At 42.6% G+C, this 17,453-nt stretch overlaps 1 protein-coding gene across 1 annotated transcript; it reads left to right on the top strand.

Annotated features, from left to right (window-relative positions):
• Positions 1-11,858: 11,858 nt before the first annotated feature.
• Positions 11,859-17,183, top strand: LOC113972467 (killer cell lectin-like receptor subfamily F member 1). The gene is made up of 6 exons (XM_027693578.1): positions 11,859-12,055; positions 13,315-13,413; positions 13,979-14,119; positions 15,025-15,176; positions 15,869-15,981; positions 16,628-17,183. The coding sequence occupies exons 1-6, from the start codon at positions 11,932-11,934 to the stop codon at positions 16,761-16,763; spliced, it is 765 nt and encodes a 254-aa protein (XP_027549379.1). The 5' UTR covers positions 11,859-11,931; the 3' UTR covers positions 16,764-17,183.
• The last annotated feature ends 270 nt before the right edge of the window (positions 17,184-17,453 follow it).

Genomic DNA, 17,453 nt, shown 5'->3' with positions numbered 1-17,453 from the left:
GGATGCTCATTTACATTTCCCAGAATGGCCCTTTTTTTTTTCAGTTAAAACATATACTGGCCTTCACAAAAGAAAAGGAAGTGCTATAGCATTTTATATTTGCATGTAAGTGACTTTGAAGTTTTCTTTCTGGTGAAATAAAATAATCTGAAGCATGAAGTCTGTTTGAGTAACAAGAAGCAGGATGAAAGACAAAGCCAGTTCTCTGAATGTGCAAAACCAAGAGGAACTAGGTTTGTGATCTTTAAAAACACTATGCATACCAACTGTAGGTACTCAGAAAATACACATGCTCAGAAAATTCCATGGAAACATTATGTTTAAATGTAAGCATGCCTACATTTTCCTGGATTGCTCCACTAGGTTGGTCTTTGGGACCAAATTGCTTCATCCTTTTGTTTAAACAGTGATGTACATTTTCAAGGTTTGTGCTTGTCTCTTACCTTCTGCCCTCAGTGTTGGTATCAGTTTCTGCTGCCAACCTGCGAACGGCCTTGAGCTTAACTTAATTTACAAACTTATTTAATAAACAGCTCTGTGTTCTTTTTTTCCCAGCCTCTGCCACAGCTGGAACATGCTGCCTGTAAATAACTTAGTCCTTGAATTTCCTCTGGTACTTCCCCAAAGCTGCTCTCTGCTTGTGTGGCACTAAACCCTCAGCAGTAACTCAGGAGGTTTTTAGTTTAGCCTTCTTATGTCCTCCATGCTCCTCTATTTTCTTTCTGGATCCATCTCTTTGGCATATCTTTTTTTGTAGAATGCACTAATAAACTTTAACGTGGTAAAATCACCATCTTGTCATCCATTTGTAGGGTACTCACTGTTCCAGGACAGTGTTGCTGCAGTACCCAGGAATAAAAACAATGCAATCCTTGTTATAGAATGATGTCAAAACCCTAGATCCTTGAAAATACTGTAACAAGAAGGACTGCTCAAAGATCAATGTTTCACTGCTGTGTAGGATTTAGTGTGCATGTTAGTTGGCTTTATCATTATTGGGTGTGTGCTACACATATGCATTAATTGTTTGGTTAATTTGGAGGTGGATGAGAGGCGTGTTACTCTTTTTATCCTAAAAGACACCTCTTTTCCTTGGGTGGGCTTCCTGCAACTTTTATATGTAGATATGTGAAAACACTTTCACTTCTATTCCAAACTTGCAAAAAAAATTTTGAGAATGTAAAGGGGATTTAGTGCAAGTGAAAGAAAAGTGTAATACTGAAATGGAGAATGAAGAGGGTTACACAGAACTTAGTTTCAAGGCAAGCAAGAGAAACTCCAGTGCAGGTGAGCACTTAAGCATTTATGGTTTGCTTTAGGGCCTGTTCTGTAATAACAAATCTTATATTTGAATTATCATAAAAAACCACAAATCTGCCAAAATTTTTGTTGGTGCTACCAAAGTTGCCAATGAGAAATAAGATGGGAAATGGGTAAAATGCACTACTAATAGTAACACCAGGCTTGGAGTACTAGTGCTGAGAGTCCCAGTATAAAATGGAGACTGGGAGACAGAGGCATTTAAACGCGAGGCAGTAGCTGACAGCAAGTTTGACAGTGGTCTCAGCTCATTAGCCATCTTAATTTACACTGAGGTTTTTGTTTGGGGTTTGGTTCGGGTTTTTTTCTGTTAGTTTTGTGTGTTTGTGTGTGTGTGTGTGTGAAAATTGAGTGTCTGTGTGTTTTTTGTTTGTTTTTGGTTTTTATTAGGTTGGTTTGTTTTGCTTTGGTTTGTTTGCAGAAATCACACCTAGGTGACCTCTGCTGTGTTTCAGCTTTCAGAGACACCCTCTGTTGTCCAAAGCAATAGATGCTGTTGTGTAGATGTATGGAGAAGAGAAACCTTTGGGGAGACCTTATAGCAGCCCTCTAGTACCTAAAGGAGCTACAAGGAAGATGAGGAGAGACTATTAACAAGACCATGTGGTGACAGGACAAGGGGGAATGGCTTCAAACTGACAGACAGCAGGTTTAGATGGGATATTCAGAAGAAATTCTCCCCTGTGAGGGTGGTGAGGCCCTGGCACAGGTTGCCCAGAGAAATTGTGAACTCCCTGGAAGTGTTCAAGGCCAGGCTGGATGGGGCTCTGAGCAACCTGGAATAGTGGGAGGTGTCCCTGCCCATGGCAGGGGTTTGGAACTAGGTGACCTTTAAGGTCCCTTCCAACCCAGGCCATTCTATTGTCTGCAGAAGGATACACCACTTTTCCCCCACCATTCTCCAAGTCACAGACACAGGCTTGTAGAAGACCAAAATATAACTTATAATATTGCCAAGAATGGAGTTGGTCCCAGCACTACTTCAATCCTTTGAAGGAAAATTAACTCAGCAGGTGAGAGTGCAGGAGAAGAGAGAAGGCAATGTGGCAATGTGGCAATGTGGCACTGGAAGGGGTGTTCACCAGCTCTTTCCTAACACAGCATCACCAAACTGCTCAGGAGACTGCACACATCATCCTGTCCACATATTCACCCCACCACTGCTTAGCAGTGAAAAATGCATCCAGGGGAACACGAGGCACTCAGAGTGAATAATTTGCACAGCAGCATCTTTGGGAGTCGCTCTGAAGTTCCAAAAAGAGTTGACATGCTCAAAAAAATCCCAAACCCTGCACTGGGAAGAAACCCATCTTCACAGGCTTCCAACCCTGTCTGCTTCCCACCCAATCCATGTCCCACCTGATGAACGTGAAGCTGCAGCTGAATAGCTGCTGCTGTTCAGTTTGCACTCTGCAGGCACTGCTGCTTCACTAAGCTCTCTCTTTTTTTTCCTTTATCTTGGTGAATTCGTGGATTTTCTCTATTTAAGTGCCTTTTTTTATTTTTCTGCGGTGTGGGATAACTTTCATTTATGGCAATAGTGTCTGTGGTTTCAGCCCTAGCTCTGATCATGCCTTCTGGGTGCTGCTCTTGCATCTCATTGTATGTACAGGCTCTGCTGTGACACAGTAGCGGGTTAGAATTGAAACCCAAACTGCAGATTTACTCATGGGACTCACTCAGTTTAGCCTGGAAGTCTCTATGTTGCAGCTCAGCTTTTGGGAAGTACAAAGGTCCATTTTGTTGTCAGACCAGCAGTTCAGGTTCTTCAGAATGTGCACCACGAGGCAGCTGGAGTCCTAGGCTGAGCTGCCTGTTCTGTGGCAGCAGGTGCTGAGTTCTGCTCTGCTGAGTTCTGCTCTGCTGAATTCTGCTCTGCAGCCCACGTTGCTGTTCTCTGTCTACTTGTGCCTTTGCACGGAGTGAAGGACATGCTGTCACACCCATAGAAGAGGTGTCATCTGCAGCTGTTATCACAATTACTCTGTGCATAAACTGGAACTGGCAACCACTGACACCAGAACATCACCAAGTGACATTACTCAGGCATGACAATTACAAGTGGAGAGTCAGTGTGCACGCAGGAGCATGTGTCAAGGTGGGGAATGACGTGAGCTCGCATGTCTTTGCCTCAACAGAGCCCCTGAAGCTCCAGGCTGATGAGCTCTCAGTGAGCAGTGGCAGAGGAATCCTACACAATGATCCCACTGTCGTTCCTTTCAGATATCTCCAGTTTGAAAACTCAAGGCTAAAAAATCATTCCCTGCTTCCCAGACACGTGGTTGGCTGATACACAGCAAGCCCCTGATGTTTTAGAGGCCCCACCAACATTAGTGTGCTGTAAGCTCTGCATATTCATCAGGTGGTTGGGAGGAGAGAACAGAGTGAGGCGAGACTCTGCCTGGAGAACCTAAAAGACACAAGGGTGGATCATGCAATAAATTAAGCTCAACCCAGATTACAGTTTGTGAATAAGTGGCTGAGGGAGCTGGGGGTGTTTAGCCTGGAAGAAAAGGAGGCTCAGCAGAGTCCACCTCACTGTCTCCAACTCCCTCAGAGGAGGTTGGAGCCAGGTGGGAATCGGTCTCTTCTCCCAGGGAACAAGTGACAGGACAAGAGGAAATGGCCTCAAGATGCTCCATGGGAGGTTAAGCATTGGAACAGGCTTCCCAGAGAGATGGTGGAGGCATCATCCCTGGAGGCGTTCAAGGAATGATTGGATGTGGCACTCAGTGCTCTGGTCTGCGTGACAAGGTGGTGATGAGTAAAAGCTGGACTTGATGATCTTGGAGTTCTTTTCCAACCTAAATGACTCCATTATTTTTATATCTGGGCCACTTTTTTCCCTCAGGAGTAACAAACCAAAATGATTATGACACCTGAGTGTGAAAAGATCCCAGTGGGGGTATGACTGGGCTGAGCCAGTCCCTGCTTCTGAAGCATTTATTCTCCAAAATCTACCAGCAGACAGCAGTGCATGGTCACAAGTGAAAGGTCTGCTCAGGTTCTGGAGATATGATAAAAGTGCATCTGTGACACTGTCTGAACAAAGCAGAAGAATTCTTCCTTCATGACAATGGTGCAGCACTGCAACAGGTGCCCATGGGATCTCTACCCATGGAGATTTCTTAAACCTGCCTGGATAAAGCCCTGAGTGACCTGATTTAACTGTGGAATCAGTCCTGCTCTGAGCAGGGGTTGGACTAGACATTTCCATCACCTTTATGAGCACTGGGCCATTTTGCTAACAAAGATCTCTTGGATCTAAATGGCCTTTTCCTACAACAACCTGGGTTTTTTTCTTCTGGAAGTGCTCCTGGCTTGGTGACCCACATCTGAGTATTCATAAACAAAGCTAGAATTCAAAATGAAAACAATAGAAAATAATTAAAGTACTAACAGAGCTAAAACTATTAACACTAAAGAAGATAGTTAGCAAATGAAAATACTGTGGCAGTGCACTGTAGGTTTTAAAAGGGAGAAAAAAGATAGCTTTCCAATAGGAAAGAAAGAATTTAGGAAAATGTCTTGCAAAGGCTCATCTATTCCTTCTAAAAATTAAAATTCACCCTCCTTTTCATTATCTGTCCTAGCAGTGAGCACAGCATGTAGACTTCAAATCCCAAATGAGAACTGCTTATGGTTATTTGGAAGTTTGCTCTGGAAACAAACTCTGTGCATCCCTAATTTTCTTCAGACAAGTGAGAATCTGCTCAGTCAGAGAGGATGCAGCTGCCTGGTCTGCATTGCACGCTTCATGAGTTTGCTCTTCTGTCCGAAAATGTGTTTTTCAGAGGAGACGGGAAGACATGTTCCCTTAGAATAGAAACGCTGGTTTTTCCCACTCATTCACGAAGACCCGTGTGTACCCTGCCTATACATGGTTACATCTTGATGGTTTTGACTAACTTAGGAGGGGCTTATGTGAGAAAAGACTGCTTAAGTGTATGTGAAGTGATGGAAAGAGAGCCCAAGTGTTCAAGCAAGCCTTCTAGCTCTCCTTTATGGACCAAAGTTTAAAAAACTCCAAATAAGGAAAGTGGGGTTTGGTTCGGGGTTATTTTTTGCTTTGTTTTTTTTTTTGGTTTTTGGTTTTTTTTCCATTTCAGGCCTAAATATCCTGATGATGAGAAGATCAGGGAAAGCAACGGAAACTGATTGAATCAGAGGATAAGTTTTGTTTATCACATTAGGATTAGTGATAAGCCTGCTATGTAGGTGTCCATGAATCAAGTCTTGTCGGCATCCAGTTCACAGTATCGGTTTATCAGTGGTGATAAATAATGATTTAGATACCTTGCATATAAATTGTACTTGAGCAGCACTTCTGAGTAATCTGTTCCATGACTATCAAAGGTTCTTGTTTTTTCCTCTTTGTTACTGCACTTAACACTGTAACCAGTGTTGAACATCAGAAGGGAAAAAGATCAGTAATATAAGATTACAAATCCAAATTTTGGGGTTTTTTTGGTTTGTTGTTTTTTTTTTTTTCATTTTAAGTCCCGTTGAATGCAACAAAAACTGACAAAAGGCTCTATCACAGAATAAAAATATTATTTTCAATTGACCTGTGTAGGTTTGTAGGCTTGTTTGTTGAACTCTGAGGGAATTTCCTAAGTGGGAATAAGGCACAAAACCATTCTAGCAGGAAGTGTCAGGACAGGGCACATACAGGGCTGTGTGTCCTGAAATTAATTTTTAGGTTTAAGAAGGTCTTTAAGTTTCAATTAAAACCTGTGAGGTTTCCCTCACCCCACCACCCCCAAACAGAAGAGAAAAAACACTGCCATCAAAATATCCTGCAGCAAACACATAGGTCATGAACAAGGAGTTAAAGGCAACTCAGGTTTTCTGCCCGTGGAGTTGCTGGGTCAAGCAGGGAATGGCTCAAGCAACTTAGGAACTACTATTACAATAAAGTATTGAAATCTTCTTGTAAAAAGCATCAATCATACTACTTTTAATTTTTTTTTAGTTAATTTTAACACCTCATCAATACCATCTAAATCCAGTCGTTAAACCATTAAAGGGTTCTGTGGGTGGAGCAGGTTAGAATTTCAGTTACATTTTTATAGCTATGTGGTTGCAGTTACATCAACCCCAAGACATCTTATACTGATTGTGGCAGTTTGAACCCCATTAGAAATCCAAAATCCAATTTCCAGGCTTCCCCACCCCTTCCCACAGTTTATCCCAGCACCGGAGAGAAACTTTCAGGCCAGAGGCTTCTACAGGGGAAGGGGAAAGTATATCCATTTATTTACACGAATAAATACTATACAAACTAAAGGCAACTATATATATATATTACATTACATTTCTATCAGTCCCTTCAAAGCTCCTCCCTTTAATTTTAGTCCAGGAGAAGAGCCTTTCAAGGCTGCTGGGTAACCAGTCTCTCTCGTGGGAGTGTTCTGGGCCCAGCCACCCCCTGACCTTCTACACCTACACGCAGCAGACACCAACAACAGAACAACTGCCAACAGCTTCCGGTGCTGTGTATATATTATTTTGTGTATATATATATATGTATATATGATTTTGAGCAGAAGCGAACAACGTGGACGGTGATTGTCCCTCCAGGGAACACTGCCCTGGCACCCAATCACCTCTGAGCCCCCCTATTCTCGAAGGGGGTCCAATTTCAAACTATGACACTGATATATATCTTATTTTTCTTTCTTTTAGGTGGATAGGCTGTGTAAGATCATGGACATGAGGATAATACAGCACAACGTTGATTGTATTGCGTTAGCGCTTCTCATGAGAACCAGCACTTGTGAAAGCCCATTTTTGATTATTCCTTATAAACTTCACACTGCTTTGACCAACAAGATTTTTTTTTAATATATATTATTAAAAAGAATGTTTTTTAGTCTTCATTTTCTCCTGTATTCTGAAGGGCAAGAGATCACACAAGAAGAGACAGAACGTCTCTATAGGCTTTGAAGCTGTATTGAAAGGAGTAACTTCCTTCCTTTTTGATGTTTCTCAGCCATTCTCAGAGCCATAACACGGTGTATGTGACTTCTGGAGGCAGGCAAAACTGATACAGGATGCAACCCACTGTATTAAACCTGCTCTTTCCACAGCTCAGAGGGACTTGCTCATCAATGGCAGGGGATGTCACATATGCGGATGTGGCAATGCTGCCGAGGGAAAAACCACACGTTCCTTCTCAGACACCAGTTCCAGGTAAAGCACCTCATCCTCTCCTGGGTAGACAGTGTTTGCTCTCATGTGCTCTCTCTGTCTCTCTCTCTTTCACATTTAATACTGTCACTGGATAAAACTAGAAGAAGGTTATAACATGCTGCATGCAGAAGGCATGGGAAGCGGGAAGAGCTGAAAATAGTGGAAGAAATCCTCATGAGGTATAAGTCAGCAAAGCTACTCCCAAGTCAGAACCACTAAGGAGCAGTGGCTCAGATTGGGTCCCTTGTTTTAAGAAGCAGAATGAGGAAGAAAAAGTATTCATTTTTGAATAATGGGCATAATATTTCTTTTTAAATGAACAAGATGATCAAGACAACGCTCCACCAAATTCCTACCTAGTCCAAAAATCAGATCAATTTTAAGGTGTATTCGTGGAAAAGGAGTATTAAATTAACTAGTAAATCAGAAACCTAGTAGCAGTTGAGAGTGCAGTCACTGCCATTGAAGGAAGTACTGAATAAATCCTAAAACCTTCCTGCTTTTCTCTTTAATTTTCCAATAGTGATTCTTCCAGACCTAAATTATCAATCTGTGATCCCTTCATATATTTGTAACACATTAAGTCAATATTCAAGGTAAGGAGATGATTTAAACATTTTATTTTTTTTTAAGAAGTAACATTTCTACTACTTGGAAAAAAAATGAAATTCATTCATGAAAGCATTTGGACAAAATTCTGGATCACAGCAAATATGAATGACAACTTTTCACTATGAGAAAATAGAAAATGTTTGTGATGTCAGACTAAGAGCATATTTTCATAGGCTTTCATGAGCTTTCAAGGCTCATTAGTACTTAATGTATTTAATCACTTAAGGAAACAACAATGTGTAATAAGCATTTTTAGAAGATGTTCTAGTTACAATGTAGATGAATGGTGATGATGGTGCTCTGAAAACATGCACTTAAATGACAGAAAATGATATTTTTTAATATATTTTTACAAGACCTATCTCCAAAAAATAAAAATGAGTTCACTGTATTATATATAAAACAGGAACTACTACCTTAGACTGTATGTTCATGGATCCATGGATATTGTTTGTACTGCTGTTACCTGTGCAATACAAAGCACAGAGGGTTTGCCTAGAATTTTGCCCAGTATCTAAAATGATATAATTTGTTTGTAAAGGGAGACAGACATCAAATCTTGATTTAAAGACATCCAAAAACATTCCTTAATCATGCTGTCTAAAGGAAGGGATTGAATTTGAGCAGGGCAGGCTTTAATTTCCATTGAAATTTTTCATTAACATCTAGATGGTTCTTGTCAAACCTTTGTCAAACAGAATTTAACTCTCGGTATTTTCTCACATGAAGTTACTGACCAGAATAATCAAGTAATTTCTCAATGTCCTTTTGGTTTTAAATATTTAACTTCTCAAAAATGCTAATTATTGTTGTGGATGCTTTTCTGTTCATACTCTAGTGTTTCCATCTCCTTTAAAAACATGGGCACCAGAGATCCACCCAGTATTACTACAAGTCTTGGTTATGCTGTCCTAAAGTTATATAGAGACAAAAATCCCTGAAATAATCTTTTCTTCACTGTTTGTAACTGCCAGTATCACCTTCCCTCACTCTTATATCTGATTATACTCAAATAAATTTTGTTTGACCAGGCTTGAACTTACAGGGCTGCCTTTATTTACTGCTTTGTTAACCTTTTTGTTACTTACAGATTTCATTAGCAATTATATTTTTGCTCACTTTGACACAAACAGAAAAAGCACCAAATAGTATTAAGCAGCATTGGAGCTCATACCAATATAGAACACACTAGAAATACTTCCCTGATGACAATTATTTCTCTGTCCTCGTGATTAACGTGTACTAACATGGGGTTTGTTGCTATTAAAATAGTTTGGAGCAGGAATTTGAAGCTGGTTCTCCAAGTGAGGATCTCGGCTCCAAGGTGATGGGGCTCCTTGTGGCAAATATCACAGTCTCTGCCTTGGCAATATCCCAACTCTGGGACATGTTGAAATGTTCCCTGAGGATGGCTAGTAGCCACATCCATCCCTTTCCCAGATTTTATCCCAGTTTCTCTCGGGCAGACTGACTACCTTGCAGAAAAAGAAGCAGCTTGAGGGAAAGCACTTCCTGGTTCAAACTCTCACCATGAAGAAGGTTTAATTTAATCACCACAGAAAATTCGGCAGATTAGCATTCTGAGTGGCAGATTCCCAGAATTTAGGCAGGACTTCAAATATCTAGGAAAGTGGAACATGCCCACCTCCTCCTGGCTGCATTTTGTGCAACTTTTAGAGTCAATTTATTGAAGTAGATACCAAAAAACACAGGTGGGGGGCACAGCTTTGTTCTGCTAAGGTGGAGCTGCTGCCAAGCTCTGCTGCACGGGAAAGGTAAACATGCAGGGAGTTGAACTTCTGCCAGTGTTCTCTAGCAGCTGAGTAGGTGTTTTAAATATGTAAAATCTGGATTTGAGAGTGAAAGTCCCTTTACAGATCTTTAGCTTTTCCCAATCCATGAGAAAGGGATTTCATTTGGTGAAATTATGCAGTTTCTTGGAGTTCTCCCAAATTCTGTTCTTATCTCAAAGTCTACTCAATGTATTTTTTGAGGACAAATGAAAAGATATAAAAAACCACTGGTGGCACAGTTGCAGAGAATGTGTAAGTTTGCAGTCTAATGATAAGGAAAGCTCCCTCATGGGAAACTATTGGGATAAACTTGATAGACTGGAACTTTCCTTGGCAGAAAGCCAAGCCAAGAAGAGTTCAACTCTGTCATCAAACTAGTCTAGAAGCAGCTGTAGCCTGCTATTAGCTGTCCCCTTTAGCTTCTTGTTCCCCTCCTTAATCTCCTCTTGACCAGGTCCACCTGAATGGGGTGGCCCATAATGTTCCATAATGGACAACCTGCCAGGAGCAATCCCTACCTGCACTTCCACTAAGTAGAAACTTCCAATAAATGGAGATGTTTTTCTGCACCTGCAAATTGGCACAGAGAAATGAAGTGAAATTTCAGTTTTAGTAAGTGACAGAGATCTCCTCCCACTACAAGGGCTCCTTGTTGCTAAATTAGGTAAAGGGTGTGGAAGCATCTGGCAAAATTAAGGTTATGTGATATCTTAAATCCGCTTGTTGATGTCTAAGGACATCACATGCAAATAATCATATGCCAAAACACACTGTTATAGAAGTAATAATTTTTTTAAATATTCAGCTTGCATGTACAATTTTTCTCTTACAGACTTAGAGATATTCTTCAAAGGAATAGATCTTTATTTGAGAGATGAAATATTAAGAATAGTAGCAGATTATCTAAAGTACATGGTTTAGAAGTGTCTCCATTTATAGTGCATTTAAAAGTTTAAAAGCCCTGACTGTTTTCTGAAAATTATTTACATTCTAAGAAGAAAAACTTTCATGAGCATTTGTTTTTGAGAACAGTAAATATAGTTTACGAATTTTCTGTTAGTTCATTGAACTAATAAACTGAAATAAAGGAAACAGCCAAGTGTATTAGGTCAGATTCCCTAAAGCATAGAATATCTCACCTGTATGAATAAACTTTATTTGCCAATCAGGCCCTCAGTGGTTTTCTTGTTGTAAAACCTCTTTACACTTCAGCAATTCTCATATCAGGTGATACCTCATTTTAGCCTAAGGAGACTTTCTTCCTCTGCTAAGTTTTTCCCTTATTTGTGAGATTTTACAACATAAGGCACTTCTTTTTAAAAGCCCCGGTGATCACAAAGGCAGTAGCACAGAAGCTTATTATTGATTCAGATTGATAAAATCTCTCCATTTATGGAAAGAAGAAAACTAACTGCAAAATACCCAGCAAAACAAAATTGAATATACGCTCAGAAAGAATCCATGTGACTCTAACCCACACCTTTATGCCTTCTTTGGTTTTGTTTTGGCAATGTGCATCTGGAAAAGCATGTCTCCAACCATCAGGTCCGTTCCTCTCCTTTTCCATGCGCCATGTAATATCCTGGCATAAACATTCACAAGTGAGGAATGCCCCAAGAATGACCTTGCTGCAGGAGCATTTCCCTGAGTGGCAGTTTTCCCTTTGGCACCTCTCTGCTCCACAAAGTAGTCATGGCTCTGATGCCCCTCAAGCCCCTATGTCACCCTCTGAGATGGCTTAGCAACAGATGGGATGTTCGCTAAGGATAGGATCCAGATCTTATCCATCCAGTCTGTTAGTCTGCCACCTGATCCAGCCACACAGGACCCGAGTAGTTCAAAGATTATGGAGGAGGATTTTACTTCCCGACAGCAGCAGGAAACGATAAATCATCACCTTGCCTGTTGTTTCCTAGAAAAAAGAAAAAGCTGAACAAGCAGCTGTGGAAACACACTCCCCTTTTCATATACACTCAGTCTCCTACATAATTCTTTGTTGTTTCTCCACTTAATGATCTGCACAACTGCAAACGTCAGCATTTCTCTGCTCCTCACAGGAAACGTGATCATGTACGCCGAGCTGCGCGTGAAGCCGAAACCCAAAGGCAACAGCAGACCAGAGACTTCCTCTTCTGGTAGTGTATTTTAGCTATTTTGTTTGGCTACTAATTATAGGTTTAGTCTTTCCTACTGTAGATTTAGTCTTTCCTATTGCGCAATGGTAAAACTTGGTATCGAGTCTTCACGTTCACTCTCATTAAAAAACTGAGTTATCATTTCATCCAGTGGGTGTTTTCTGCTGGGTTCTCAGGCAACACACTTTCCTTGTAAAAACAATGTTGAAAGGCATTTCAAAACTAATTCTTAAAAATGCCTTTGTGCCCTACATTGAACATTTAGCAAAGGAAAGTAAAATTCCATGGTTTTCTAGGAATCCTCTTGTAAATGTCTCTGCAGGAAGAGTCACAGGGACGCACTTGGCTTTGGAAGCAGGGTAATTCCCAGCTCTCTGTGTGCTGGTAGTGCACTGATGATTTCCACCCTTCCTGTACTGAAGGACTTGCCTGCCAGGAAAGGTCAGGCCCTTGGAAAGAGGAATATTACAACTTATATCCGAGGCAGCCAGAAAATGGGGCAGTTGCTCATCTCACACAGGCAAGGTCAGGAAAACAGAGGTTATGACAATGCAACTCTGTATCTGGTGGAACTGACACCTTGACCCCAAATTTCCTCGGATTTTGCCTCTTCCTGAGGGATTCACTCTCACAAGATGACGAATGCCAAACAGCTGGAGAGATGCATAGAGGTACTTCCCTGTGCCATGGTGTCAGAACGGGGTTTTTGCCTTTTCTGTGCACTCAGGGAAGTTGGCTTTGAGCCACAGGACAGGCACATTAACACTTGAGATCAGAGAGGAGGAACATACCACAGACCATCCCTTACACCACAGACCATCCCTGATACCTCAGACCATCCCTGACACCACAGACCATCCCTTACACCACAGACCATCCCTGACACCACAGACCATCCCTGACGCCACAGATCACCCCTGATACTTTCCCTTAACTGCTCTGCAGGGTCTTGCAGGGTGTGGGTGGGTAGGTGGGAGGAGGCAATGCTTGAGAAAAGTAACTCAAAGGAGAAAGAGAGAATTCTTAATGGAATGATTGAAAACCACTTGCTCGGTCTGACAAAATATTTAGATTTCATGTATGCAAAATGGACACAAATTTTTAATAAGTAAAATATTCCTGTATCCCTCAAACACCAGGCTGATTTTAGGCAGATGATTTCTCTGCTGTTTCCACAGAAGAAACTTGCCTAAGTACAGGCAGTGTTCATTTTAATAATGCCAAGACCTTAATCTGCCCTTCCTCCTGCCTCGCTTGAGGCTGTCGACACAGGTGCTCAGCCTGGTTCTATGTGGCGCTGGTCCTGGGAGTCCTTGTGCTCATCCTGCTCGGAATCATAGCCATACAAGCCAAGCAATGTGAGTAGATCCTGCCAGCTGCTTCATCTCTTCCTCGCAGGCATGGTTAAACCTCACAAACTGGAAGAAAAATTCCCTCAGTATTGCATTAAGGGTGTTCAGTTGTACACAAATATGGGAAATGAGAGTCTGTTTACAAGGGCCTGGAGTGACAGGACATGCAAAATGGCTTCAAACTGAAAGAGAGTAGCTTTAGATTGGATATTAGGGAGAAATTCTTCCATGTGAGGGTGGTGAGTCCCTGGCACAGGTTGCCCAGAGAAGCTGTGGCTGCCCCATCCCTGGAAATGTCCAAGGCCAGGTTGGATGGGGCTTGGGGCAACCTGGGCTAGTGGAAGGTATCCCTGCCCATGGCAGGGGGTTGGAACTGGATGATCTTTCAGGTCTCATCCAACCCAGGCCATCATGTGAACATCTTTTTCTCACTCACTGAGTTTGCTCACAACCGACTGTCTGTACCAGCCAATGTACACACAAACACATCCTCACACTCACAGTACAGCACTGCATACATAGACCACATTTCCTTATCCTGGTTGTTAACCATAATCTCTCTCTCTTCAAGTTTTGAAGGGCAGAGCAGGAAAATCAGAAGGTTTGTCCCAGTATAGTCTGAATAGCAGCAGCAATCGCATTTCTTCAGAGAAGACCTTCCCCGCAGTGCTCCTGAAATGGCTCATGGAGGAACTGTGTGAAGATGGACAGGGTGAGCCTACAGGACATGCTGCGTGCACATTTCTGTTGTCTCTGTTCCCATTTCTCTGATACCCTACAATTTACGGGAACTCACTGGTACTACCCAGGGAGCTTCGTGTTCCTGCAGAGACCAAATCTAAACTAACATTTTAATGACGATAGTTTTGCTCCTCTTTTGGTATAAAGTTTCTGGTACTTTCTTTTCAAGTCTTTCTGCCAAGAGCTGCTGTCAAAAATACCATATATTGTAGATCCTCCCCTTGGCCTGGAGAACACTTTCCAGACACCAATTGTTCACAAGGCAGGGGAAGACCTTCCTGATCTTTTTTTTCTTGGCAAATTCCAATGTTTTTTTCTGAGGGCTGATCCTTTGCTCTTCCTTTGAAACCTTAGAGGAAGCCAAGACAGAAGACATGGGGGATGTTCCTTCTAGATGTTCTGCATGAAATGGGAAGTTGACCTGGGAACAGCAACATTCCACTTACTTAACACAGTTCCTTCTCCAGCCTCATGGACAGCAGTTTGGACGTCATCTTATGTGCCTGGTCACATCATGTCTCAAATCCACACCCCCCAAATCCTGTCACATCCCACAGGGTCTCTTCATGAGGGCTGAATGTGGGAGGACAAAAAGTGTCTTTGCAGCCTTCCAGGTCCTCCCAGTGCTCTCCACTGGGCAGGTGCACTGGGAGGTGGAGAGAGCCCAGGGATGTGCCAGTGGAAGTGCAGATGTGCACGGTGCCACAGCAAGGGAGTTGAGGGGACAAGTGGCACTGTAGCCTTCAAACCTCTCTCCACACACAGGAAATACACGTTTGGGAGTGTGGACTGGCCACTTTTGTGGCACATGAGCATAAAATGCCACAAGGCAACTGGAACGCGTAGGAGCTAATGGTCCCCTCTCTCCACCCACAGGAACTACATGTGAGCTCTGTCCTCCCGGGTGGCAGCTGCACAGGGGCAGATGTTACTACTTCTCTGAGGAGGCTAGAAGCTGGGATGACAGCCAGAAAAAGTGTCTGGCCAGGAAATCCCAGCTTCTTGTCATTGAAGATGAAATTGAGATGGTGAGTCTTGCAGCAGTCCTGAAAACACAACAGGCATCTGCCTTAGCCAAACATTTCTCCAAGGGAAAAGGTATCAGATGTCAGGTACACATGCAAGAACCCCATCAAGGGCAAAGCATCTGTCTCCCCATCGACAGGAACCTGTTTTGGGAGTGTCAACAGAGTAGAGTTGAAGAGGAGAAGCACAAGAGATGCCAAGCATGGAAGCCAGAGTAGTTTTGACTGGGAGAAGGAAATGCTGGGGACTTTTCACACATTTCTATTCCTTGGCTCTGGGAAGAGAGGTCTGATTCAGCCACTAAATAGAAATTCAACAGCCAAACCTCATTCTCCTTTTCCTTTAGGAAAAGAATAGCAAGGTACCACCAAATGGTTCTGAGAAACTCATGATTCCCCGAGGAACAAGTCTTTTACCTTAAAGACCAAGATTTGCAATCTGGTCTCATTAGAGTGAAGGGCATCACTACATTTTTGTCTGCTGTTTGGCAGCTGTCAGGAAGCTCATCAGCCTAAATTAAAACTGTGGCTGATCACTAGTGTATGGGCTGTTGTTAAGGGTTGCTTTCCAATGGCAGGATGCCTGCTCTTGCTCTCCATGTGAGGGACTAAAAGCTGTGCCTGAGACAGGACAGTGACCTGGACACAGCAGGAAAGCTCTTCTGTAAGTTAACATGCTTCTACTCTTTCCACAGGAATTTATAGACAATAAAGAGAAAGATCCCAAATATATCTGGATTGGGTTGAAGACTCAAGACAAGAAGAAACAATGGAGTTCAGTTGGAGATCACGGAGTAAAAGTAAACAGGTGATGATTTGTCTGTGTGGGGGTGTCTTTGGCAATAGCAAAGGTATGGTATCTCTGCTTGGAAATACAACTCTGGATCTGAGCTAATTTCCGAAAGCACAGATCTAATCCTGCAGCCTCAGGCACATATTCAGGGTCTATTCCACAGCCAGCCCCAGGTTGGCCGGTTCCTGCCAGGCACTTTTGGAAACATAGGTTTTCTGCTTCCAAGACCGACCCCAGCCACAGTTCATGTATATATTAATGCTGAGAGACATTATTACACACTTCTTCTACTGAAATCACTGTCAACAAACTCTCTCACTTTACAGACCACGTGCTGCCTGCCTCCTGAACGTGATGCCTGTCCCATAGTGTGGGTGCTGGGATCTGTGCAGCCGAAGGGTCCTTCAGCATTGTGGCTGCATGTGGAGCTTTCCTCCTCCTTCTTACCCTCATGCTCCCAAGTATCCATCCCTCAGCAGCCAGCAGACCCTGCTGGGGCTGCCCATCCCACCTGTTCCTGGCTGCTGTGCTTCAAGCTGTTTGCCAAAAGGGCATCACCTGACCCCCTCACTCAGGACTCCACCAGTATTTTTAACCAGTATTTTTAATTTAGTACTGAATCTAAAGCTGACAACTCATTGCATTCCTTTTGCTCCCTCAGCAGGACAGCTCTAAAGAGAATTGAGACCGACAAGAACTGTGCTGTTTACAGAAGGAAAAATGTGATCCAAGCAGACAACTGCCAGACACTGAAAAAGTGGATCTGTAAGAAGAATGCAACTTTGCTGGAGCTCTGAGCCAAATTTACAGACAACAGGCAGTTTTCTGTCAGAAGACCCATTTTACTGACAAACCAACTTGCAATGTAAATAATTTTAATGAGACTTGCGTGGAATATTGCTGTTTTGTGCTCCCTAGGAAGTCAGAAGTTGCCAGGTGTCAGCAGTGACAGGTCACAGGACTGCAAGTTGGCACCTGTAGATTTGGGAGTGCTGAGCCTTCATATGGACAGACTTTGGAAGCAGCTGCCTCTCTAGGAAAGGGCAGAGAGGAAGGATGAGGATGAGCACTGTGTAGGTGAGATGTGTGACGTGCAGGAAAAGTGGCATCTGCAGGGGCTGAAGAGTGTGCTGGGGCCCACTGCTGTCATACACGTCCCTCAGGCAGCTGCTGAGCTCAGGACTTGTTATTTGGGTTTCAGCATTTTAGTGTTTTCTGAAGTTTGGGTGTTTTTTTTTTCCTTAGAGCCTAATTGTGACTCACAGAAGCCAATCAAGGGCTGGAAAAAATACATTTATTGGACAGTATCTTATTAAGAGCTGCTACCCAGCTGCTCTGGGTAGATACTAGACCAAACATGAAGTGACTTGTAAAACTTGTGATTAATAAGCTGATTGCTCCCATCTTCTGATGTTGAACCTTGGAACCTGAAAGCAAACTCTTACCTAGGGAAGGGGCTTAGATTTTAAGATTTGCTTTTGTAGAGC

This window comes from Neopelma chrysocephalum, unplaced genomic scaffold (assembly GCF_003984885.1).
Source record: "Neopelma chrysocephalum unplaced genomic scaffold, ASM398488v2 Primary Assembly neopelma1_92, whole genome shotgun sequence".
Classification (NCBI taxonomy): Eukaryota; Metazoa; Chordata; class Aves; order Passeriformes; family Pipridae; genus Neopelma; species Neopelma chrysocephalum.
The sequence above is the reverse complement of the archived record's forward strand: the minus strand, read 5'-3'. Positions and strand labels throughout refer to the sequence as shown.

Excerpts from the sequence above, each read along its gene's own strand:
- LOC113972467 (XM_027693578.1), top strand. The coding sequence starts at position 11,932 with ATGATCTGCACAACTGCAAACGTCAGCATTTCTCTGCTCCTCACAGGA. Across the intron at positions 12,056-13,314 it reads ACCAGAGACTTCCTCTTCTG|GCTGTCGACACAGGTGCTCA; the intron begins GTAGTGTATTTT and ends GCCTCGCTTGAG. Across the intron at positions 13,414-13,978 it reads AGCCATACAAGCCAAGCAAT|TTTTGAAGGGCAGAGCAGGA; the intron begins GTGAGTAGATCC and ends TCTCTCTTCAAG.